Source organism: Lissotriton helveticus, chromosome 1_1 (genome assembly GCF_964261635.1).
Source record: "Lissotriton helveticus chromosome 1_1, aLisHel1.1, whole genome shotgun sequence".
Classification (NCBI taxonomy): domain Eukaryota; kingdom Metazoa; phylum Chordata; class Amphibia; order Caudata; family Salamandridae; genus Lissotriton; species Lissotriton helveticus.
This window is the reverse complement of record NC_136057.1, coordinates 781,126,699-781,151,779: the sequence shown is the minus strand read 5'-3', so window position 1 is coordinate 781,151,779 and position 25,081 is coordinate 781,126,699. Positions and strand designations below refer to the sequence as shown.

At 45.3% G+C, this 25,081-nt stretch overlaps 1 protein-coding gene across 1 annotated transcript in view; it reads left to right on the top strand.

Moving 5' to 3' along the window:
• The first annotated feature begins 679 nt into the window (after positions 1-679).
• The window catches only part of TES (testin LIM domain protein), a 213,790-nt gene continuing 189,388 nt past the window's right edge, over positions 680-25,081 (top strand). Inside the window, exon 1 of the mRNA XM_078674357.1 lies at positions 680-876. Within this exon, the coding sequence (XP_078530483.1) occupies positions 850-876 (27 nt within the window). The 5' untranslated portion in view covers positions 680-849. The remainder of the gene's footprint in view (positions 877-25,081) is intronic.

The window sequence follows — 25,081 nt, the reverse complement described above, 5'->3', positions numbered from 1 at the left end:
GTTAAAAACAGAGCCTTCAGTATGGTTAATAAATGCGCGAAGCACTTTCTTGTGAATGACTGGAGCCAGGTGACGTAGACTCTGCTGTCTGAACCACCTTAATGCAGACAGCTCCCAATGCCTCTTTGGAGACTGTCGCCCTGGCCTTGGCCCGCATCTCGCCCATGCCAAAATCAGAGCATGTGTCACACACAAGCCATCTGGACACTTGCCAGCTTTGTAGAAGGCGAAACGTTCAATGCGTGCACTATTTCAGTGTATGCATGCTTCGGTCGAAAAGCTGCAGATACCCAAATCGTGGTCTAAACCAAACCGCCTCTCAGATCACCTAAAATAAGCCGAAAAGACCTAACATTAAATGTATGAAAGTGAATACGTACTTTAAGTCCTCATTTTTTCTAAGGTGGATTAGAGATATTTTGAATGAAGGTATAAGCAATTTGGAGACCCTCTTTCCAGATGTCCACTCTGATAATGGATAGCTCTGGATGCCAGGATTTTATCCAGAGAGGTGCTGAGCGTACCCGCAGGCTGACAAGTCGCACATCTAGTTAACGAGGCACTGCAGGCGTTTCCTCAGCGGAGTGCTCTGAAGCCGCACCCCCGTGGGCTGGTGCCCGGCCCGACCATTGGCTGCTTTCGATGCTTTGTTTCCTGTGTACAGCTGCAGGCCGTCGGAAGTTTCCAAGACTCTGAGTCTGTGATAGGGCGTGCAGCGGCGGAGCTCACACTTCCGCATCAAACAGGAGCAAGAGCTGCTGCGTGTCTCATGCTTCTGAGGCTTGGAGGCGCACCCTGGTCCCGAGCTCACCTTTAAGGAGAACAACTCCCTCCGAACTTGCAAAGAACATGGACATAGAAAACAAAATGAAAAAGGTAAGTGTGCACTTTGAAGTCAACAAATGCTACGTTCTGTTTACCTCTTTTTGCCCAAATCCACTTGCACAGACAACGCCCTTATGCATGACCAGGTGTTCACACTGGAACCACAACATTGCAGAGGTATTACTATATAATGTGTACCCTAAGTGAGAGGAACCCAATTGTTTCCTCTTTGAAATCGATTACGTTAACCTTTTCAAATGGGGAATGGATAGTTGTAAAGAGTGAAGCTGTTGAAGATGTGTTCACGGTATATTAAAAGGGAGCTATCCTAACCCAGGATGTATAGGTTTATCAAAACGAACTTATTTTTGTAAACTACAGGTCCAGATTCTCTCTTTCATGTATTAAAAGTCAATTTTGCACACTGCTAGATCATAGAAAACTGTGAAACTTGGCAACTACGCTGTTAGTTATCCGATGTGAAATTTCAGTGAGTTGAACCAAAAGATATTTTAATTGAAAACATTCGCATGTGATATGTCATTTATGCATAAACTCTCCCATATTTTGATTGACAGTTATTCTGCCTTCCATATTGTAAGATTTACTTACCATGAGTGAGCTAAGATTTACTTACCATGAGTGAGCTATTAGGCTTATGAGGGCTTACCATCTACCTATAAGTGTGATCTAATATTCATGTACTTCTTTGAAGTATGTGTATAGATTTCTGAGTGTAAAGATGTTTCTTGGCGTGTCATTATAAAATGCGGGATCTCTCTCCCCCTATCTCACTATGCTCAAAATTGTTAGCAAATCTATAAGCTATCTACACAAGAGTTGGCTCTTCCCCACATAACTACCATACTCAAACATAAATATACAGCATATGTGTATGTTTATATAAGCATTTATTTGGACTATACATGTTTATTCCTTTGTATAAATGTGTATAATAATTATGTTTTTAAATATATAGATATGTGTTAGTCCTGCTTAACAAATGTACTTTTTACTCATGGTTATATTATTCTGTGTTTAACATGTGTATACAGGTCACTGCATAAATAGGTATATTGTTATCATAATTATTTATCTGCAAAATTGCTTCACTATTGAATTACAAAAAAAGGATCTATATAATTACTTTTCTTCTAATTCAGCATATCCAATGCACTGACTGCCCTATTTCTCACCGTATACCATTCTCAACATATCCTCTCCCTCAACTCTCTGACTAATCTCAAACCTTATTCGACAACTCTTTCCAATGCACTACTCTATTCCTCAAGCTATACGTTTAGCAATATATCCTCTACCTCCACTTTTTCATTAATCCCAAACCCCTTACCACTACTATGATCCCCCCCAAATAACCCTCTCTAGACTCTTTCCTACTCTACCCCTCCTTGCATCATCTCATACCTCCTTTTACTATTCAGATCTCCCAAACAAGCCTTTCTAAATCCTTCCTTGTGTCTGGTCCCCCTCCCTTTTGCTCATACCACACCTCCTCCTACTGCTAAGAGCTCAAAGAAAATTCTAAATCTTTCCCTCTTCTATCCCTCCACTATCCTTTTCAGTCCAAATAACAGACTAACATGTTCACCACTCATATTAATTTCATATTTCATTACACTAATTCACCACTAATCCTTTATGGGTTCCGGAGTGGAGTGCTACTTGACGAAAAAGCGCTTTGACGCCTCATCAGGGGTAGTAAGCGCTATATAAATGCAATTACAATTGCTTCACTATTGAATTTTCCCCAAAAATGATATATATACATTTTTTATATATATTTCTATTACTTATGGCAACTAGGCTGTATTGGAGATTGACGCGCACAGTTCATCACTAGTTATTCTAATTTGACACCTCCTGCAAAGTTGGACTTATTGCCACCCATGTGATAATAGTGTTGCGGTCTGTTTATTCAGCCGTTTACGCTATGGGTGATGACACAGTTCTGGAGTTTAAGCGGAGTGTAAGATACTCGGTTTTACTTGCGGGTGGCTTTATCTTTGAGAACTTGCTAATACATGCGATCTGCTTATTGTATTTTAAACCTTTTATATTTCTACACTTACTGCCACACTGCTCTCAAGGACTCCATTGGTAGTCACGGGTTATGCCTGACACTCGGTCTTTACATAGTCTGTTTATCCTGTCAATACATACTGCAGTAAATTGGGATGTCACTATATTGGCTTACAGCACATCAGCCTCTTACCAACAGTCACCACACGTTGCAAAATGCCTAGTAACTATGACTATCATAGTAAAAATACTGCCACTTGTGTATATATATGCCTCACTTACCATTAGCATGCTATGTGAACAAGCCCGCATGTCTGGCGGCCGAAACGCGTCATTTGGACACCTGATGTTTGAATAAACACACACTTTATATGTACTTTGCCACAGAGTCTAATTCCTGGTGTTGCACCGTTCCTGTGGATGGTTGTACCTTTGGGATCCTGTTGTGAATATATATATATATATATATATATATATATATATATATATATATATATATATATATATATATATATATATATATATATATTAAAAACAAATTAGGTTAAAGTACAGCAACGCTTGAAAGTCCTAGTGTACAACTTAAATCTACATATGTTACCATCCTTATAAACCTTCCATGTACTTGGGTATCTTTATATTCATTACTTTTCTTCTAAATTCCAGCATCTCCAGTGCACTACCCTATATCTCACCCAATACCTCTCTCAATATATTCTCTGCCTTCATTCTCAGACTCATCGCAAACCTCATTCTAATACTCTCTCCAATACGCTACCCTATTTCTCACCCTAGACCTCTCTCAATTTGTTCTTTGCTTCCTGCTGCAAGTTACTGCACACCTTCATATCTTCTCTGTAATTTTTACTGGAGGGCCTAGCTACCATGCTAATGGTTTTCTGTACGACATGGAAAATCTTTTAAAACTTTGTCATAAACGATGGATAAGGATAGGAAGATAGCTGCACAAAACAAGTGTGTTGGATGATTTTGTAGCTTTGTGCTCATCCTTTCAAGCCTTTGTGACAGTGTCCAATTAGAAGAGTGAAGTCATGTAGCGTATGCAACAATTACTTATTCAATTTAAATATACAAATCTTCAAGTTGCATGATTTCAATACCACATCACTTGTTCACATGATTTTTACATTGCATGGAAACAAACTTTGCTGTCAGTTCTCATTAGGGTTCAATGACTCTTAACTTCTCCTAGATTTGAAACTTATATGAGCGCTTAATCCCATGGGAGGAGGCAGGACATACATCTGGTGTTGTCTCCTACCAGGGATGTCAGGCTTGGTTCATTCTGCTTGGATAGTAGGCTGGCTTTTTTGGTTAGTCAGCTAAGGCTTTAATGAAGCCCACACTATCCCAATGCCAAGTTTCCTCAGCAGGATGAATCTAAGATAAGCAAACGTGAAGTCTCTATGCGAGGAAGGAGAGTTTTTTTAAGATGAAAAAAGACAAGCCAGCTAGTTTATCTTTATCATAAACACTCACAAAGTACCTTGAGATTTTGTTTGTCCATATTCCTATTGTGTTAAAGATTGCAATAGCTACACTTTCGCTTAGTGGCTTGCAAAAATAACTTCTCCATCTTCCAGATATTTGCTTTTCGTGTTTCACACCTTTGGAGGTAATCTGAATGCTTCTGAATTGGTATATGTTAGACCTGGCACCATTGGCATGGGTCTCCCTTCCATTTTGTGCTGTTGCCTCCTGTGTTTTTGCTATGTTTTTGCTGGTATAGAGGCTTAGGGCACTTTGCCACTGCTATTCAGTGCCAAAGTGCAAGTGCTCCCTATTGTAAATTGTTGTAATGGATTAGTGACACAATGATTTGCTTATTTGATTTACTTGTCAGACCCTAGTACAGTGCACCATGTGTGCACAGGGCCTGTAAATCAAATGCTGCTGGAGGGCTTGCAGCACTGTTTGTGACACACACAGAATCAGCTTATAAAATATAGCTCAGGCCTGCCATTGCACAGTGTGTGGGACTGCCATGTCGACTTGGCAAGTGCATCCTCTTGCCAGTCCCTAAATCTTCCCTTTTCTACATATTAGTCACCCCTAAGGTAGGCCAAGGGCATGGTGCATTGTTATGTAAAAGGTAGACCATGTCCTGATGTGTGTGGCATGTCCTGATAGTGAATTACAGACAATTTTGTGTTTCACTATTGCAACGCTACCTTTTCTCATAGGCCAGAATGGGCAATTTGATTATAACATCTTATAAACCTAACTGACCCAGGGAACAAGGTAGAAATTCGAGTTTAGTATGCCTGAACTCAGAATCTTAAAATACATCTTTTAGTGAGTGTGAGTTTTACATTCTGTGTTTAAAAATACCACTTTTAGAAAGTAGTTATTTTCTTGCCTAACCATCTAGCATGTCTCAGCTAGGTTTGTGTATTCCATGTCTGGTTTGTGAGTGACAGGGGGCTTTATAGGGCGTTGGCTCCAGCAGTCTGATGGGTCAGGGCAGGGCAGGGCTCAATAGGACCTGCATTGAATAAAGTGTAGGGTGCGGAGATTTCATTTCACTGACCTGAGCCCTCATAGAATAGAGTAGGAGATTTTCCTTTCAGCTACCTGGGCCAGGTCTTCTCTCAAACAATGCTGTCTCCACCTCCTGCCATGAAGCTGCACCAGGGAGGGCAGAACTGGTTTTGGCTGGGCACAGACACTCTCTGCCTTCAGAGGACAAAGTATTTTGCAGTATAAATATTGGGGCCCAGACCCCAAACTTTAGATCACTTCTGGGAATCAAGACAAACCCTTTGCAAAGGAGAATAACCAGAGAAGCTGAAGGAAGATTACTGCCCCTTTGCTGTTGCTGTTTGGGGTTGGCCTGCAGTGGTTACTTTATTGCCAAGGAAAGGAGAAAAGGAACTTTGTGTGAACTTTTACTATCTTGAGGAAGATCTCCAAGGGCTTGAATTTGAGCTTGAATCCTGTTCTGAAGTATCGGGGAGACAAAGACTTCACCACCAGCTGCCCCTGAATTTCCTTGCTGGGAATGTTACCTGCAGTGAGGTGCCTGCTATTGTTTTTTTGCCCTCTGAAGACTGCGTGTCGCTGGGAGCTGGAAGCGCGAAGCAGGGCGGAAGAAGCGTGTCGCCGCCGCAGAGATTGCCGTCGCAGGGCCTGTCACGGTTCAAGAGTCATCCACGTTGTCGCATCGCATCAAAGATGCCATTTTGTCGCATCGCACCGGATCGTAGCATCGAGGCACCATCTTGTCGCATCGTAACCGGAACGCATAAAGAAACCTATGCATCACCTCCTCTCCGGTAAGCGTGACTCATCAAAGGTACTTTGAGAGTAAAGTGGCACTTTTACCATCTACATTGAACTAAGCTATTTCTACCATTTTAAAGACTTAATTTTGATTGCAGAATTGTGGATTTTTGTGTTAAGTCTAGTAAAGATTACTTATTTTTCTAAACTGGTGTGGAGTCCATTTATAACTCCATAACTGTATGCTATCTGCAAATGCTTCAAACTCTACCTCTGAGATAAGCCTGTCTGCGTGTGGCAAGCTACCAAGGTGGTGAGCAGCGGTTATTCAGGAGTGTATTCATCTTTCCCTGACTAGAAGCATGGGCCCCTACTTGGTCACAGGTACCTACCTCTGCCAACTAGAGACCCCCATTTTTAAAAGTAAAGTAAGTCAGTGAGGAATGCAAACTGTTGGAACCTTGAACTACTATTATCCCACAACCAACGTGGCAATCCATATGCCCCACGTAAAGAGCAGGCCTATTGCACCAGGATTTTAAACACTCACCCAGATTTATTCATCACTCCCTCTGTTCTCAAAATATATTTTATGTCATACAGAGCACTAAGTTTAAAGGTATACCACATTCAGCTGTGCAGCTTTGGTTAAAGCCAACCAATGTCTCAGCTGGGTGAATGGCACCATCATGTCTATGTACATTGTGTAACATTAAATGTTCATGAACGTGTTTTAGAGTGTGTTACAGAGAATCCTGTTCAGTGCCTGATGAAGTAAAGGCCAGATGAGAAAAGGTGCCAAAGGTGGAGTGTCCTTGCCTTCAGCTGCTGAAAGCGGTTTGTACTTTGAACAAGCCGTCTAGCAGATTGTGATTACACCAAATTCACCATCACTAATACAGTATGTAGTCATATGATAAGCAACTCATTTCTTTAGTTGTGCCTGCCCAAAAAGTGATCACTGAAATAAAGCAAAAGAAAGTCACACAAAATGTACTAACCCCTCATTTAAAGAACTGTACACTGACATGGACAGTTGCAAAATCTAGATCACTGTAAAAGCATCTTTAATATACCCACCCATCAATGTAGTTGGTGATAAACAGCACCTTCAGATAACATGCTCTAAATACAGATATTGTTCAGAACAAATCACACATAAAGCAGCAACATAAACAACTGAATGTTGCAAGGAAGATTATAAACCAAAGGGGCACACACCCACTAAAATGAGACACCTTCACACCACACTCAATGCTCTGGGTGGCATTGATCTGAGATCCCACGCCTTTGGACAACATAAAAGTACCACATTAGCTTCAAAATTAACACACACCTCAATCTCATACACATGTGAATCTGTCCTATATACATACTTGTGCAAAACCTCAGCTCGTTAAGGACGGCTCACAAGAAAGCAAGGGTTTTGGCAATGGATCACATTGCAATACTGCACTTATCTGAGAGATTTAAAATTGGCAAGGACCCCGTCATGGATCTCCCACTAATCTCTACTCGCATTACACCGAAGAAGGAAACCCCTCAAACCATTAATTCTATGCTTTTGGAGAAGCAATGCTTCATTATTAAATGCCACTGGGAATACAATCAGCATCTCATAACCATCCGTCTGTAAAATTAAATTACATGTTGCCATCACGTTTCAGATCCCAAGTCATTCTTCCTACACATGGATCGAAGATGGCAAGTTCAGAGGGAATTTTCAGGATTTTCCTCTTTTCTTATGGTACATTGATTTCCCACATATCAAGAACCGTCAACCGCTGTCAAGAACCACAGTCAACTGTTCAATTGCTTTAACCACAAATGATTCAGAAGCTCCAGGGTCCAGTTAGTATGGGATACTAATCTGTACTTTAACTTTACATTATACTGAAATTCTTTCTGTGTTCGAGCAATAATGCAACCATGCTGAACACCAGTTGCATCTCAGAAGGGATGCAGAGACTTCTATTCTGCAACTTTATCCTTCTGATTTAGCCTTTACAGGTCCTTATTACAAAACTGTAACCACTTCTTTCTAGCCCTCATAGGCCTCAGGGGCTATCTGTGCAGACATGACTTCTGACACCGAGATACAAAAGGACACACTTCAGACATGATGCTCTATTAAATAGGCATTATTTTGCTCAAATAATAATTGAGAGGCCTGTCGGAGGATATTGCGGAGCTGTGTTCATTCACTGATTGCAAGGAACGTGCTGTAGGCCTGTTTGACCTCTGCAGCATAGCTGATATTAAACAAATATCCTAGTTAACCTTGGCAAATCCTGAAATGGCCAGCACAATTCGAATATGCCAGACAGTGGTCAGCCCAACTGTACACATGTGTTAAATGATAAACAACCAGAGCACTTTTACTATTGCTTTTCCATTTTCACATTGCATCTAGGGACTACTAGGGATTATATTTCAAATCTCAAACATATTCCATTCTTGGGAAAGGCATATGTTTTCTGAGTTCTTTCACTTTCTGTTCTCTCTGAAGGTCCCTGAAGTGGTATTGCTCTCGGCATGCTGTATACTACAAACCTACTGATAAAATGAATAAGACACTCAATGAGTCAACGGAAAATTTAACAACTTCTGAAACAACCCCAAGCACTCATAAACACCTCCATCTGTCTCCCATAATAGGTTTTACAGGCATGCAGGGAATAGTGGACCCTGTGTGGAAACTGTTGACTATCTGCTGATGCACACCTACAAATGTGCGTCGTCCTTGTACGCTGCAGATGTCTCCCAATTCCTGCATTCTTTATTATAGCTTATAGCCCGCCGTAGCGAGCTATACTGGCTATTAGAACACTGGAACGTTGGGAGCTCCATTTAAGACAATGGAGTGCTCCCTGCTTCTACGGGCCGGTAAAGACCCGCAGAGCAACATTCCAATGTTTTACAAAGGCCTCTTGGAGCTCGATGGGATTTAAGTCTCCTCGACCTCCGAGAGGCCTTTGTTTAATTTGTTAGAACATTCTGCCACTAGAGGGCAGAATGATCTAATAGCCTTATAGACCTTTGTAGCAGGGCTTTACTGGCTATTAAAGTCCCGCTGCCTTGTTAAAGTCACTCGCCTTCGGCTCAGCCGTATAACACTGCAGCGGGCCTTCAATAGCTGGCATAGCCCACTACGGCAGGCCAGAAGGCTATGTTAAAGGCCCACCTTGGCAGCTTCCATTCAGGAATCTTGCAGGGGGTTTCAATAAAGGCTTACAAAATGCCACAGAGGTTCTAGATAAGCTTCTCTTGAATGGTGTTTCACTTTGTTGGTTCCTGTTAAATCAGATGCTTTTCCTTGAAACTTATCTTTGGAGCTTTAAAAAAGTTTTCATTTCAGCCTATGTCTGAGGCTGTGCTTACATTTGTTAACTTTTAAATATGTTTTTCCTTATGGCTGTTACTTCTGCCTATGGGTTGGGTGGCTTGGAGTCTTTGTCCATCACAACCTCATACTTGTGTGTTTTCTGAAGTGGCCAGTGTTTCAGCTCCATCCATGATTTTGACATGTAGATTAGGCTGCCTTCCTTTTTTCCCTCCTGTGTTTCAGTGAAGGACGAGGTCTTGTCATCTCTTTAATAATGCTAGAGCAGTCCATATCTATCTTTTCAGTTCTTTGGACTGTTGTCTCTCCAATAGCTTTCTGTCAATGTTGGCATCATCCTGAAGGAGTATAAGGCTTCTGCTCTATCAATAGATCCGTTTATTGATCTGCATTGCCAATGAATCCCCAGGCTCTCTCTTGCTCAGTTCAGTGCAGGGTGATTTGACTTATTTTATAGATACTTCTTGCACATGCAAGATCCATCTGTCAGATTAGTCAAGTAGCTAAGTAGGTGGCTTCCTCCACCTTTGTCTCCCGCTTCAGTGTGCCTTAGGGAGGGCGAACAACTTCTGCTAAGTAGTGGGATAAGGAAGTGTAATCGGCAGAATGAAGTTTACTGGTAGGTAATGGGAGTATTAGTCTTTTTGTATTTGTAACACTTCTCTCCAATTTCCTGACACGTTTTATTTGCTTCTCCTATTACCTTTGCAATATATAATTTCAGGATTGACACTATAACCCTTCTGTCACATTTACAGTGGACGTTGAAGAATGTTGGCATGAGCAGCGATCCTCGAGGGAGTCCACAGATGAGTTTCATTGGTTCTGAGATGTAGGGATGAGTCTAATTAGTTGAGTTATGTCTTCGAGGAAGGAAGATAACACTGTGGGAGACCTTATCGGAAGCTGCGGAGAGGGCGGGGAGGAGGAGTGCAGTGGTTTGTCCTCACTCGATGTTTATTATGTCATCAGTGGCCACAGTGAGGGCTGTCTCTGTGCTGCGGTTGATGGGAAAGCCTGATTGAGAGCTGTCTAGGAGTTGATGGGGTTCTAGGTGCTCTGCGAGTTGGGTATTGATAGAATAGGTAAGAGCAAGATGGGTTTGTAGCTACTGAGGCTGTTGGGTCTGCTTTTGGTTTCTTCAATAGGGCGTTGACTTCTGCAGGTGCCAGTTTATGGAGGTGTTGGTGATAGTGGGGAGCATGGAGCGATTATGTTTTTTCAAGATTTTATATGAAGTGAGGCATAGATCCGAGTGGATGATTTTCATCAGGGCTTTTGGTTTCTTCATTGGAGAGGGGCTTCTAGTTGCTTAACTGCTGTTTGGCAAAGAAGGAAGTGGCCGGCTGGTCGGGGGAGAACCTACCGGTATGCTGTGGGTTGAATGTGTTGTAGTGCTTGGGATGGGATGATGTTGGGAGCTGCGAGATTGGAGAACTCCTTGATGATGGTGGCTTCGAGCCTAAGAGTTAGAGCCTTTTGCTTTTGTGTCTCCCAGTTGTTGGTGGTAGAGGTTGAGGGTAGATTTGAATGTGGATCTTGCTGTGGAGTTTTTGTCGGGTCTCCATTTTTTTGCAAGTTGTTTGCAGTGGCGTTTGTACTCCTTGAGGTTGCTCGTGTACCAGCTGGGTCGTTTGTTGTTTTCATAAGTCTTGTTTCTGGTGGGGCCAGTGTAGCCGGTGAGCCATTTATTAAAGAGCTTGATGTCGACATTTAGATTCCTTGTTTGGTTGGTAGACATTGCTGTAGGGTCTTGGTTCAATTTTCTTAGAATATTTTGCCACAGTGTCTTGATGGTGCTTTCTGGTGGGGTAGCTTGATGGGTGGGTATCTTGAAATGTATGATGTAGTGGTTGGACCATGTGAGCTAGGTTGTGTGGGCGTTGGTGATCCGGTTGTTGGAGGAGAAAAAGCATCAAGGGTGTGGCCTGCTGTGTGGGTTGGTCCTTGGATGAGGTGTATGAGTCTGCTGAGGCTGTCGAGTAGGGCCATGGAGTTAGGGTCTATGGTGTCTTCCAGGTAGAAATTGAGATCCAGAGGACGATGTAGTTGGTTGACCTGATGGAGAAGGGAGCAATGAAGTTTGGGGTGCGGTTGCAGAATTCCGCCAGGGGCGGTAGGCGAGGGTTCACTTAAGGGTGGTGTTGTAGGCCATATTTTGAAGTGTAGGTGTTCCATGAGGTTGGTTTCAGAGTCCGCAGAGGTGGTGCAGGCAATCGCAAGTCTTACACCTGATTTGTGGGTTAGGTCCCGTGTATGGTTTTATAGGCGGCGGGATGGCTTTGCGATATCCAGGTTGGAGGCTGGTTTGAGCCACGTTTCAATCAGGAAGAGAAGGTTGATGTGTTGCTGTTGAGGAGGTCCCAGATTTTAGTGGAGTGTTTCCCAAGGGATTGGACATTGAGTCAGGTTTTTTTTAAGGTGTCGGCGTCTGAGGTGTTGCAGGTAAATTAGCAATGGGTGAAGGAGAAAGGCCCTACCATGGTGGTGGGGGATACGCAGCAGCAACGTGTTTACCGATTTGTGTTGTTGAGGTTGCGCAGGATGGTATTCTGCACTTTACCTGTCTCTGAAGTAAATCATTAACATAATGGTATTTCAGTTGAAGACTAGAAGCCAAAGTCTCCCTGAGCAGTCTAGACCCCACCAAAAATATGCAAGATTGTAACCCAGTTCACGTATGCACCTGTTGAGATCAACTTTCTCTCAGCAGAATAAGTTCCATAGATGATATTAAGGCTGGGCGGATAACTCCACTCCGCCAGCAAAGTTTGCGAAGTTTGAAAACTACACACTCTGTTTGGAGTCCGAAGTTTACCGGGGGGTTTTGTGGGAGGGGGTGCCCGTGGATTTAGTGAGACTGGGATCCAGGGGTTTAGCAGGGGTGATGCGGGCGAGAACGGGTGGGGCGATAAGTGACTGCGCCAGCCATGAAACTCAGCGAATTTCTCAGAGTTTTCTAGTAACTCCGTGAAATTCCACAGAGGATTACTCCGCCAGCTCCGCCCAGGGTTAAATATTATTCAGTTGTTCATTTATAAAAAAAAAACTCCAATTCATCAAAGCTAGAAATTGTAATTTTGCCATTTAATAGCTTAGTACTTTCAAGTGTTTTGTCGAAGAAGACAACCTGACAACAATATTATTGTTGTGGAATTCACCAAAGACCCCCAACCATGCCTCATTGACCTGGTATACAAGTGTCTTTTGCCTTTGGCATGAAAAATGCAAAGGGCAGAGCGATATTTAGACAATGACTGTTAGAATTATTCACAAAGGTTATGATCTGATGACCTTTTCCCCCCTCAAATGTTTTTATTTTTTGTGTGGGATCAAACATAAACATAGTATATGAATTTGGAACATGGATCCTAATTGCAAAATAAAAAGAACAAGTCCAATGAAACGTAAAAAATGATTTGGAAAACATGAACAACGTTCTGTGATGGTACAAACACGGGGGGTGGCATAATTTAACGTCTGGCTTACTGTCTGCCAGAAACTAGGTTCGCAGAATCCATTGTCCCTGCCTTTCTAGTGACGGTCCGCCCAGCATACTTGAAGATTCCAGCTGAGCAGTCAGGGATCTCTTTGCATTCTGTGAAGCCTCTGCTGCACTGGCTCCTTCGAAGGCAGCCAGCCATGTTTTGCCGAAAAGACAGTGTTTGATGTTCTCATCAGCAAAGTTTTGGGTTTTTTGAGAAGTAAACTCCCCCGAAACCGGGAGTTCATTCTTGAAAAATGAAAAAGTCAACAAGATGAGTTTTCTTGTTGTGCGTGGGAGACATTAAGCGATTTCCTACCCAGAACTGAAATGCCTTGACCGGAAAATCTAGTGACGGCCGCCCTATGACCTGACAGGCCTCCTGTGGATGGGCCATCAGGACAGATGTTTCAGACTGCAAATCAAGTGCTTACCTTGACTCTAAAGAGAGAGAGAGAGAGAGAAAAAGAGAGAGAGAGAGAGAGAGCGAGAGAGAGAGAGCGAGCGAGAGAGAGAATTGCAGGGTTGGCAAGGCAGGAGCATGGATTTACTGTGGGCCACCTGCACTACCAACCTCTAAATGACCACAATGGCCTATGTTTTTGAGATTGGTGTTCAGCTCATAGGAGTGAAATACTGAGATAATCTGTTGGTAAATTAATCTTTATCAGTTCTGTAGAGGTTGAGTTTTATCAGCATTTCTGCAAAACAGTAAGGTGAACTGGAACCATTGTGAATGGGTGTGTGAATTCTGACCAGCTATTTGACTAAGACCAGCGAAACATCAGCGCCTGGATACCCCATGGGTGATTAGTCGCGTTCTATAAGTACTAATTGATTGATTGATTCGTACCTGCACAGATTTCTTTAATCAGAATCCTAAATGGAATAAAATCAATATGTACATTTCTTGGAAAAAGGATGTAAGGATATTACATACATTTATTGTGCACAAACAAAGATGAAATTATTTTGATGTTGCCTCAGACAGCACTTGTAGATTTCGATAAACTACTGTCTTAATGCCTTCACCGGGACAAATGAAAATGTAATACTACTATTAATTCATTTTCCAGACTGTTAGAAATGGAATGACATTGATATTGTTATAAAATATTGGACTTGATCGAGTATGTTGGTTGGAAGTACAATATGCCAGGTCTCAACTTGGGGAGTTCAGATAGGACTCTGTATTTACTTTAATTACTGTGACAATAATATCCTTAAATGGACATCCAGACTCAGCAGTAAGATATACAATACAGATTAGAAGCATGTCTTTCATTTTTGTGGTTCTCTCCTTCGTTCATGAATACCTAGTCTTCCAAAAAGCTGTCATTTTACTTAGAGTTCAAGATGATAGTTCTGGAAAGGTGCCAGCACCTGAAAACCTAAAAAGCTGAACACGTGTGTAGCTTGAGATCGAAATTCTTCTATAGTCCAGCTGTATAAGAATGTAGACGTGTGCTCGTTCTTTTGGTATGTTGTATTTTCGAAGGTGATATAACTTTACTTCACAGACTAATGCCTACTGGATCTTCCATACTCGTCACTGTTGGATGGTTTCAGACACACTCGCACTGTAACTCCCTCTCCCTCCCTCTCTCTCTGAATAGAGCTCTTATGAGCAATACACTGGCTATTGTTGCTTACTTGTGTGATAAATACATAACTACATGCTCCAAAACATCCTCAAAACACATTTTATATCGCTATAAAATAGTTTAACAATGCAGTTACTTTTTTGTTGTTGTATAGCTTTATTTCGAAATATTTATCATTTCATAAAAGCATTACAGTACAAAAACCAGATAAAAATATAAAACAATTTGGCAATTCAACCCTCAATACATTTTGAACAATAAACAGTAATATACACTCATTGGTAAAATGGTAAGGGATGGGAAACAAAGCATCAGATGGTTAAAACAAGTTAAGTCTAGGAGGATAGCCTTACTGGAGGAGCAATTTCCTCACAGATCTTATCCTCCAAACCCAGCCCAGAAATTTTGCCAGGCAGCATGCAAACAGAGGACGAGCGTCCGATCTTAAAATCTGTAGAGCCTCCAAGTGTGACCGAGTGCCCAGACTTATGCAAAGAGATTTCAGCCATCTACGGCGAGGTGCTACATACGCTGGGCACTCAAACATTAGATGGGCAATAGACTCGACCCTATTGACACAAAAAGGGCAGGACGATATAGTTTGCCAAGGTGGTTTCCAGCTTGCTGTCCACATTCCTAGAGGCAGAACTCCCACCCTAAATTTAAAATACAATGACCTATCCATCGGGTTGGAGATCAAGTCCAGGTAAGGTTCTCTAAAGGGGAGATCTTTAATAAGCAAGAACTCAACGGCAGATCTGCATAGTTTGGAGTTACTCGCTCTGTCGTTTGCCACCCAAGACCAAAATATTTTCTTTAGCAGCTGTTTAGGTGGGGATGTTCTGTTGGCCCAAGCGTCTCCCAAGCCCAGTTCACAAAGGAGGCGCTTTACTTCCGTGAGCCAACCAACCTTGTGCCAGCCCGGGGTTGAGAGGAGTTCACGTAGGGCTTCTGCGTAACTTGAGAGTTCTGGCACATTCCATATTCGAGCCCACAATAAGAGAGGACGTAGCTTTACTTGCTCTGATATGGGACGTGTACCTGCATCAAATAACAGAGGAAGAGTGGGAGTGCTGTGGGGTAGCCTCATTAACTCTTTATGGAATTTATTCTCAAGGTGGGTCAAGACATCAAATCTCTGCGTACCCCACAGTTCAGCCCCATACAGCGCCGCACTCACCACCTTTGCCCTGTAAATATCTAATATCACCCCAATGGGTTTGAGGGGTGAGGCGCGATGTTCATTTAATAATGCCCCTGTAACCCTCCTATGAGTCAGAATGATTTTTTGATGGTGAGCCTTCCAACTCATAGAGTCGCAGAGTCGAATACCTAGGTAGTCGAATTCCCTTACCCTTTCGAGTGGGACTGAATCTAGGGTTGGAGGATGGACTGGCTTCCTAGGGGGATTCAAGACCAGGAATTTGGTCTTGCTTATGTTAATCACCAGACCCCTGGAATCACAAAAGCCCTGGAACCTGGAAAGCAACGTTTGGAGGCCTACCGGAGTTTTCGAAATCAGCAGGGTATCATCTGCAAACAGGAGAGTTGGTATCTTCCTGCCCGCCAGGGAGGGTGCGTCTGCTGGTTGTTTAAGAAGATGCTCCACCACTCCGTTTAGGTAGAGTGAAAACAGAGTGGGGGCTAGGACGCACCCCTGGCGGACACCCCTGTCTACAGAGATGCGAGATGTTTTTTGGCCCTGTTCGCCCCATCTGATTTGTGCAAAGTTGCTTTCGTGGAACTTAATAAGCAAAGCCAGCAAGTACGGGGGGGATACCCAAACCCTCGAAGACATCCCACAATTGGTCACGTGGGACTAGGTCAAAGGCAGTCCGCAGGTCTATGAATGCGAGATACAGACTGCCTTTGCCCAGTACGACCACTTTCCAATAGAGCATTAAAAATCGGAATGTCTGTTCAATAGTGCCTGTTCCTGATCTGAAACCGGCCTGGAAGTCAGACAGAACCTGATTTTCTTCGGCCCACTGCAAGATCCTTCCTAGGACTACTTTGCCTGCAACCTTCTGGGTAGAATCAAGCAGGCTTATAGGACGATAGTTAGCAGGGTCGTCCCTACAGCCTTTTTAAAAAATCGGGACAACTTCCGCGCCCATCCACGAGTCCGGAAAACATCCACCAGACATGACCTCATTCAAAAGTAGGGCGATGAGTGTGCTCCACACCTCTATGTTAACCCGAAGCAGATCACCCGGGATACCGTCTGGACCTGCAGCCTTGTTAGCAACAAGACACCTAATTGCTCCTTCAACCTCCTTGGGTGCAAAGGTATGGTCATTGTCTGTGTTAACGGTCGACACTCTATGCCTGGGACCCCTATTCTGTCCTGGAACCCCTGATGGAATGGAGTAGAGCTTGGAAAAATGCGCAAACCAGGCCTCCCCTGTGATGTTGCAAGTCAGTTGGGAGTCGACAGGCCTATCCCTACCTCTGAGCAAATCCCAGAAACCCTTCGTATCCTTTTTGGAGCTAGCGTCCATTAGGTCTCTCCAAAAATTGGTTTCATGAGCTTCCCTTGCCACAGCTTGAGTTTTTTTGTAACTTTTCCTAGCGAGTCTGATTTGAGCTGAATCTTTAATTTCCACCGCCCGGATAAGTTCACTTTTAGCAGCACGGCAAGCAGAGGAGTACCATTGGTCTTTCCCTTGGATGCCGTTCTCCCAAAAGCCCTAGCCCTACCCTGAGGGACTATAAACAAATTACTCAGGGTTGCGATAGTCTCTGTGAATGCCGTAAGGACATCGTTAGAAAAGTCCGATGCGCCTAGATGGCGCTTTACGTTTGACATTATGATCTCAGCTTGAGCCAATCTCTCCTCGTCCGCAACAACCTTAGCCCATTTTATTCGCCTACCGCAATTAGATGGTACAACTTCGCGGGAAGATTTCCAGAAGGATCGAGACGAAGTTAAATTCCCTTCTTCCCACGGAAGGGTGAGGGTTAGGACCAAGGGATTATGGTCGCTATCGGATGTTTGTAAGACTTCCATGTCACGGAAGTACTGCCATAGATTATGGTTTAGCAATATATAATCAATTCTAGAGGTGTGACCCACCCTGTTATAGGTGTGCGCACCCCCAGAATCTGATTTAGATCGACCATTGGTGGCTCTAAGATCATGTTCTAAACAGAGTGAGTTGAGATCAATAACATTCTGGGTCCATTTTTTAACCGGATCAAGAGCGAGCAAAGGAATACCTCTCTTAACATCGTCTTCCCAGATGTCCAGGATGTCTTCGCTGGCTAACGGTTCGAAACAACAGTTAAGGTCTCCAGCCAGGACAACAAGAGAGTCAATATTGCAGGCACTAAGCTCCTCTTCAACTCCAGTTGAGGATAGCAAGGAATTCCCCCCCCCCCCCTGGCCCCCCTTAGATAAAGGTTAAACACTTCTAACTTCCTGCCCCCGGGACACTGTATAGTGAGTCTCATGAGGTCAGGAGAGTGGTTGTTTATCTGTCTTATAGATAATCCCAGAGCAATACTGACCCAGATAAGAAGGCCACCCGATGGGCGGCCTTTGCTGCCCTGTGGTTTGGATGCTGGCACGGAGTAGGTCGCAAAACCTACCCTGTGGAGGGGCTCCAAGCACCAAGTTTCTTGTAGGATGCAGATCCCAAAAGGGTCAACAAAGGAGATCCAATCTGGCTTATCGATATTCCGTGCGAGCCCTGCCACATTCCAACTTAAGATCTTCAGCCGGGAATTATCCATGGAACTCTTGCAGATTAAAGGGGCAAGGACAGGGGGGTCAGTGTTAAAGCCGACAAGCAGGGACTGCTGGAGAGGAATTGTAAGGGACGTCAGAACAGCGACTGTCTCGCAGGCAATTGTATTAACACTATTGATATTAAGAGAATGCAGCGCCCCCTGTGCTGCCAAAGCCTCTTCCATAAGTGGAATAAGGGGGGCAGGGCTATTCCCAACAAGGGTAGTCAACACAGGAAGAGAGCCAACTTCCACCTGGGGGGCGGAAAGCGTAGAGGGTGATGCCATCTCAGGGGGCTTGGGCAGTCAATCCACATCCTCGAGACAGTCGTATCTGTTCGAGGTTGTTATCCCAAACCAGCTTCTAGTTGGATTGTGCTCTTTGGTATAGTACCCCCATCTGGGCTGATGATGAACCATGGGCCAATTGCCCCCGTGAGAATATACATCTCGGGGTGGATAAAAAAGGACAGTGGCCTCGGGGCAATGGATAAACCCTCATCCACAGCAACCCATGAACAAATATGATTAGCCGTATGTGAGTCTTCAAACGTCACGACTATGCAATCACCAGGTAAAGATTTCCGTGAGGAACCCACCCAAGAAACTCTACGCACCATTTTGACTCTGGCTATCCGGCCATTAGGAATCGGTCTGTGCGTGTTGAGCCAATGCATGACCTTGTTCTTTAAGGACCAATGATTTTCATGATGGCCCTTCACTGCCTCCGGCACACCCGTCAATACCACCACGTAGTCATTGGCTTCTGGAGGAAGATCGATGTACCCCCCTCGAAAATTGCTCTTATTATGTGGGCCCGAAGTGGGCCGGAGGGAAGTAATGTTTTGTGAGCCATGAGTGGGACGGTGGGAGGTACTGCTAGGATTCTGCCTCCTAGGAGGAGGCGTATTGGTACGGGTGTAGGTTTGTGAAGTGGATGCCTTTGCGATATTAGCCCCAGACAGGGGTGCAGGGTTTTTAATTGCGACTCCCTTGGTACGAGGTTTAGGGATAGGCTGTGTAGGGCTTGTGACAGTTGGATGAGAAGTTAAACTAAGCGGGGCTGTAGGGGGAGGGGTTAAAGTCTGTGGAGCTATATTATTCTCTATCAGACCTTGGTGTTCAAGACCTCGTAAGCCAAGAGTAGCCAAGGCTATGATGCTTTTTTCCATCTCTAAGAGATGGTTCTCAATACGAGAGAGTCTTAAATCCAGGGGAGAAAGGAGACTTTTTAAGGTTTCCCAAACAACTCCTATAAATTCCCCTTCCCTCCCCTCCTGGTCCTTAAGATAGAGATCTGCTTTCTCTTTGGGAATGTTACCTTTAGTGGCAGCGGGTGCTACGCCATCATTATCAATACCCCGACGAGCCTGTAGCGGGGTACCATGCCCTCCTATACTGTCATTCACAGGGATATTAGCAACATTGAGTAGGTGTGCCCCAACAATTTTGGCCTTCCTACGTGAGAAAGCCGACTTTGGGGCACGCTTCCTTTTGTGCAGATTGTCCTTAGTTCTAGTGAAGGTGCCATAGGAGGTGGATGCATCGGAAATATCTGGGGAATGAGGAATGGGGGTAAGTTGATGGTGAGGGCTAACCACAGATGGGGACGGGCTTACAGACAAAGGTAGGGGACACAAGAGTGGTGAACGGATAGGCAGAACCGGGGTGTCATGAACATCCGCCAGCGTTGTTACACAGTGTTGGTTGTTCAGACGCTTCGGAGTAATGGCTAGTGCTATGTGGCCTAGGGAAGATTTCTTGGAGTTAGCAAAATCTAGGGACAATTTCCTAGCAGCCGCCAAGTCAAGGGAAACTCGAGTTTGAAGTTTGGTAATCTCTTGGTCTATGGCAATGTTTGTGCGTGTAATAAAATCATCCATAGGACCATTGTGTACCAACCCCCCCTTAGCAGCCCTGCTGCGGCTAGCTCGAGTGCACATATGGAATAATGTAAACTACCAGTGTAGACAGTAGGATAGGACAATACGGGTTTAGAAGATGGCAGAACTAGGGCGAAAGAGGAAGGGCCCAGACCAGACCGCTTAGACCTCGAACGGCCTCAAACGGCCCGCTCTTAGCCCGGTCTTCGCCCCGCGCTGCGTCCCGCGCTGCGGGAGGAGTGTAACAAGATATAGGAGGGCGTGGAGGGCGGGGAGCGGGGCAGCAGGGAGAGCGGACCGGAAGGTGGAAATGGTCTCGCAGGGACTCCTGGTTACTGGAGTCCCCTGCACGCTCGCAGCCCCGCTGTCACCACTCACCCGGTTCCGCCCTGCTCTTGGTCCTTCAACAGATGCCCCTGCGCCTAACGAGGCGATGCGGCACCCGCAGAGCGGGTGCGGCGAGAAGTGAAAATGGAATCCAGGAAACGCCGCTGTGGATCAGGTGGGAAAGTGCCTCCGTGCTATTCACTCGTGTCCCACAGAGGAGGAGGTGAGGGGAGTTTTTGAGTCCACAGAAGGGCGGGGGGCGGGGCAGCAGGGAGAGCGGACCGGAAGGTGGAAATGGTCTCGCAGGGACTCCTGGTTACTGGAGTCCCCTGCACGCTCGCAGCCCCTCTGTCACCACTCGCCCGGTTCCGCCCTGCTCTTGGTCCTTCAACAGATGCCCCTGCGCCTAACGAGGCGATGCGGCACCCGCGGAGCGGGTGCGGCGAGAAGTGAAAATGGAATCCAGGAAACGCCGCTGTGGATCAGGTGGGAAAGTGCCTCCGTGCTATTCACTCGTGTCCCACAGAGGAGGAGGTGAGGGGAGTTTTTGAGTCCACAGAAGGGCGGGGGGCGGGGCAGCAGGGAGAGCGGACCGGAAGGTGGAAATGGTCTCGCAGGGACTCCTGGTTACTGGAGTCCCCTGCATGCTTGCAGCCCCGCTGTCACCACTCGCCCGGTTCCGCCCTGCTCTTGGTCCTTCAACAGATGCCCCTGCGCCTAACGAGGCGATGCGGCACCCGCGGAGCGGGTGCGGCGAGAAGTGAAAATGGAATCCAGGAAACGCCGCTGTGGATCAGGTGGGAAAGTGCCTCCGTGCTATTCACTCGTGTCCCACAGAGGAGGAGGTGAGGGGAGTTTTTGAGTCCACAGAAGGGCGGGGGGCGGGGCAGCAGGGAGAGCGGACCGGAAGGTGGAAATGGTCTCGCAGGGACTCCTGGTTACTGGAGTCCCCTGCACGCTCGCAGCCCCGCTGTCACCACTCGCCCGGTTCCGCCCTGCTCTTGGTCCTTCAACAGATGCCCCTGCGCCTAACGAGGCGATGCGGCACCCGCGGAGCGGGTGCGGCGAGAAGTGAAAATGGAATCCAGGAAACGCCGCTGTGGATCAGGTGGGAAAGTGCCTCCGTGCTATTCACTCGTGTCCCACAGAGGAGGAGGTGAGGGGAGTTTTTGGGTCCACAGAAGGGCGGGGGGCGGGGCAGCAGGGAGAGCGGACCGGAAGGTGGAAATGGTCTCGCAGGGACTCCTGGTTACTGGAGTCCCCTGCACGCTCGCAGCCCCGCTGTCACCACTCGCCCGGTTCCGCCCTGCTCTTGGTCCTTCAACAGATGCCCCTGCGCCTAACGAGGCGATGCGGCACCCGCGGAGCGGGTGCGGCGAGAAGTGAAAATGGAATCCAGGAAACACCGCTGTGGATCAGGTGGGAAAGTGCCTCCGTGCTATTCACTCGTGTCCCACAGAGGAGGAGGTGAGGGGAGTTTTTGAGTCCACAGAAGGGCGGGGGGCGGGGCAGCAGGGAGAGCGGACCGGAAGGTGGAAATGGTCTCGCAGGGACTCCTGGTTACTGGAGTCCCCTGCACGCTCGCAGCCCCGCTGTCACCACTCGCCCGGTTCCGCCCTGCTCTTGGTCCTTCAACAGATGCCCCTGCGCCTAACGAGGCGATGCGGCACCCGCGGAGCGGGTGCGGCGAGAAGTGAAAATGGAATCCAGGAAACGCCGCTGTGGACCAGGTGGGAAAGTGCCTCCGTGCTATTCACTCGTGTCCCACAGAGGAGGAGGTGAGGGGAGTTTTTGAGTCCACAGAAGGGCGGGGGGCGGGGCAGCAGGGAGAGCGGACCGGAAGGTGGAAATGGTCTCGCAGGGACTCCTGGTTACTGGAGTCCCCTGCACGCTCGCAGCCCCGCTGTCACCACTCGCCCGGTTCCGCCCTTCTCTTGGTCCTTCAACAGATGCCCCTGCGCCTAACGAGGCGATGCGGCACCCGCGGAGCGGGTGCGGCGAGAAGTGAAAATGGAATCCAGGAAACGCCGCTGTGGATCAGGTGGGAAAGTGCCTCCGTGCTATTCACTCGTGTCCCCAATGCAGTTACTTGTTGATTATGGAGATTGCGATAGCATGTGTTCCCTTCACTAAACGATCATTAGGAATGCAAAGCATGCTCACTCCATCTCTGCCTATCTTGTCAATGTACCTGGACGGCTAGTCTGTATAATGCATAGTGGACTCAAAAAAAGCTTCAGTAATAATACAGAGTTAGAGTAAAAGGAAATGGCTACTGTTAATATAGGTGTGTACCCAAGTATCCACTCAAAACTGGCTATTCAGAATGTATAGGCCGATTGCAGTTCTGGTAAATTAGATCATGGATAAGCATGTTGCCACTGTTTAATTAGGGGCCTTGAAGATCACATACTTCTGAATGGTCCGCCCGCTTGCACAGTACGGAATCCATCTTATTTCCTACTCTGGATAAACTACATGCTACGAGGTACAAAGCCCTGCATGCAGGGATGGTGCTTCTACCTTTTCACTTGGTCATCTTTCAATCCTAAGGCGGCTGTCTCTCTGCAGCAGGCCACACAGATCATACCCTCCAGTGCGTTAGGTCATTTTGGAGTGACCATACTGAGCTTGTCTCTTTCCCCATTTTGCTTGGCTGTATAACCTGTGTCCTGCGGAGTCACATAGGAATTTTCTGTTTCTCCCATTGTCTTCAATCTGAATGCAGAACTGTTGTGCAAGCGCATTCTCTCCTTTGCTTTGAAAGTCGTCTCATAGACTGATGACTCTCTTGATTAGCAGAGTACTTTACCATCAACCTCTGACCATTTGCGGTTGGTAGTAGTACCCCTCTGACAGGTAAAAAAAATCTCAGCATTGACATTGAAATGTACCTCTATATTTAGGCACAGATCTCAAAGTTCTTCTTAAAGTGCTTCTTGCAAATCTGTATTCTACAGAAACCTTCATTTTTCATTCCCACTTAGTGATGAAGTGATTGGGGCTTGCATGCTCTTTAACATACAGTATAGGGATGTCTTCTACCATGGCCTGTTGGAGGCCTGAATCCAGAGTCTTCCACAAGTCTTTATAGTGGCAGTCTATCTAACTTGCGGTTTCTGTAAATAAATACAGGTATACTAGTAGAGCTACTCCCTGCAAAGGGAGGATCCATTTTATGGTACTGTCTGATTCATTGGCTCATTATAAAACTAGGTCTGTTTTCCTGTATGAGCTTCTTCTTACCAATGCACAGTCAGGCTTCCGATCATAGGTCTTCCTCCAATTTTACCGTTTCATGCAAATGTGATGTTCTGGGAGAGTTTTCCACCTCCTAGGGCCTCCGCTCTGACCTGCGGCTTATCCCTGATGCTCACCATCACTAATGTTATAAATGGGAGTTGTAGACTATTCTATTCTGTTAACTTTTTGTCTGCTGTACTTTACTTTAGGACGTTGCCCTTGGAAGGAAATACAATAAATGTAAATAAAACAACCCCACAGTAATATTTCTTGATCGGTCTGTGCATCATGCCACAAGGACCTACATTTATATACAGTCTGTGTTCCTAAATGTGTGAGGATTCATTGTATCCCAGATTGTCAGCGCTGCGTTATAAGATTGTCCTCCTGGAAGAGTCGATGCCCACTTCTGACAAGTGCACACTGTTGTGATGGAAAAAATCACAGCTATTTTGTGACTGTTCAAGTCTCTATCCCAAGCAGCACGAGGAATCATTGCTAAAGCCTTCAACAATGTGCACAGTAAGTAGGACTTTGATAGACCCAGTCAAAGTCATCCAGAACCCACCCTCAAATGCTTACAGATGTGTTTATGTAATCCCAAATTGTTTGGATTATTTAAGTTTTGATGATCCAGACAAAAACTGAGCAATAGTAAGGTGCCACAACCTGATGTAATATTTCTCTAAGCTCTAAAGGGGAGGGTAGGCACTCAACAAGAACAGTGTGTCTTCTTTACTAAGTTGTCATGCCTTGGTGGAGAGAGCAAGCTCCTGTATACCCTTTGTCTTTAAAAACAAGCATTGGGAAAGCCGATCTGGTCTTGGTTGCCAGCCTTTTGGCTTTGTCAATGCATATTTTGTTCTGTTATGGTTTTTAAAATCTTTGTTGTTGGGGGCCTGTTAGGCACGCAATTTTAAAAATAAATGTTGTACTTTTTGATTTTACTAAAAGCTTTTTTTTTTTTAATCTCTGAAAACACACATGGCCTTAATAGTCTCTGGCATGCAATGGCACTACATTGTATTTGAGGCAGAATTCCATCACTCACAGTGAAGTTAATCAAAGGCTGAATGGGCTGGCCCATTGCCCCATACTGTATACTGTTATGGATGGAAGAAAAGTGTGAATGACACAATATCAAACCAATGGCTGAAGAGGGCTGGCTGATAGCCGCAAAAGTATGTTATATGTATACAATTAGTAAAATCAATTGGACGTGTCTAATGCTGAAGTCCGCGTTGGGAATATAGATTCTTTGACAATTTGATGACCCTAGATTGTAAACACTGATATCTGACTATAGGTGAAGAAGTTGATCTATCATTGAACATAGTAATAGAATGCGAGGCTTCCAATA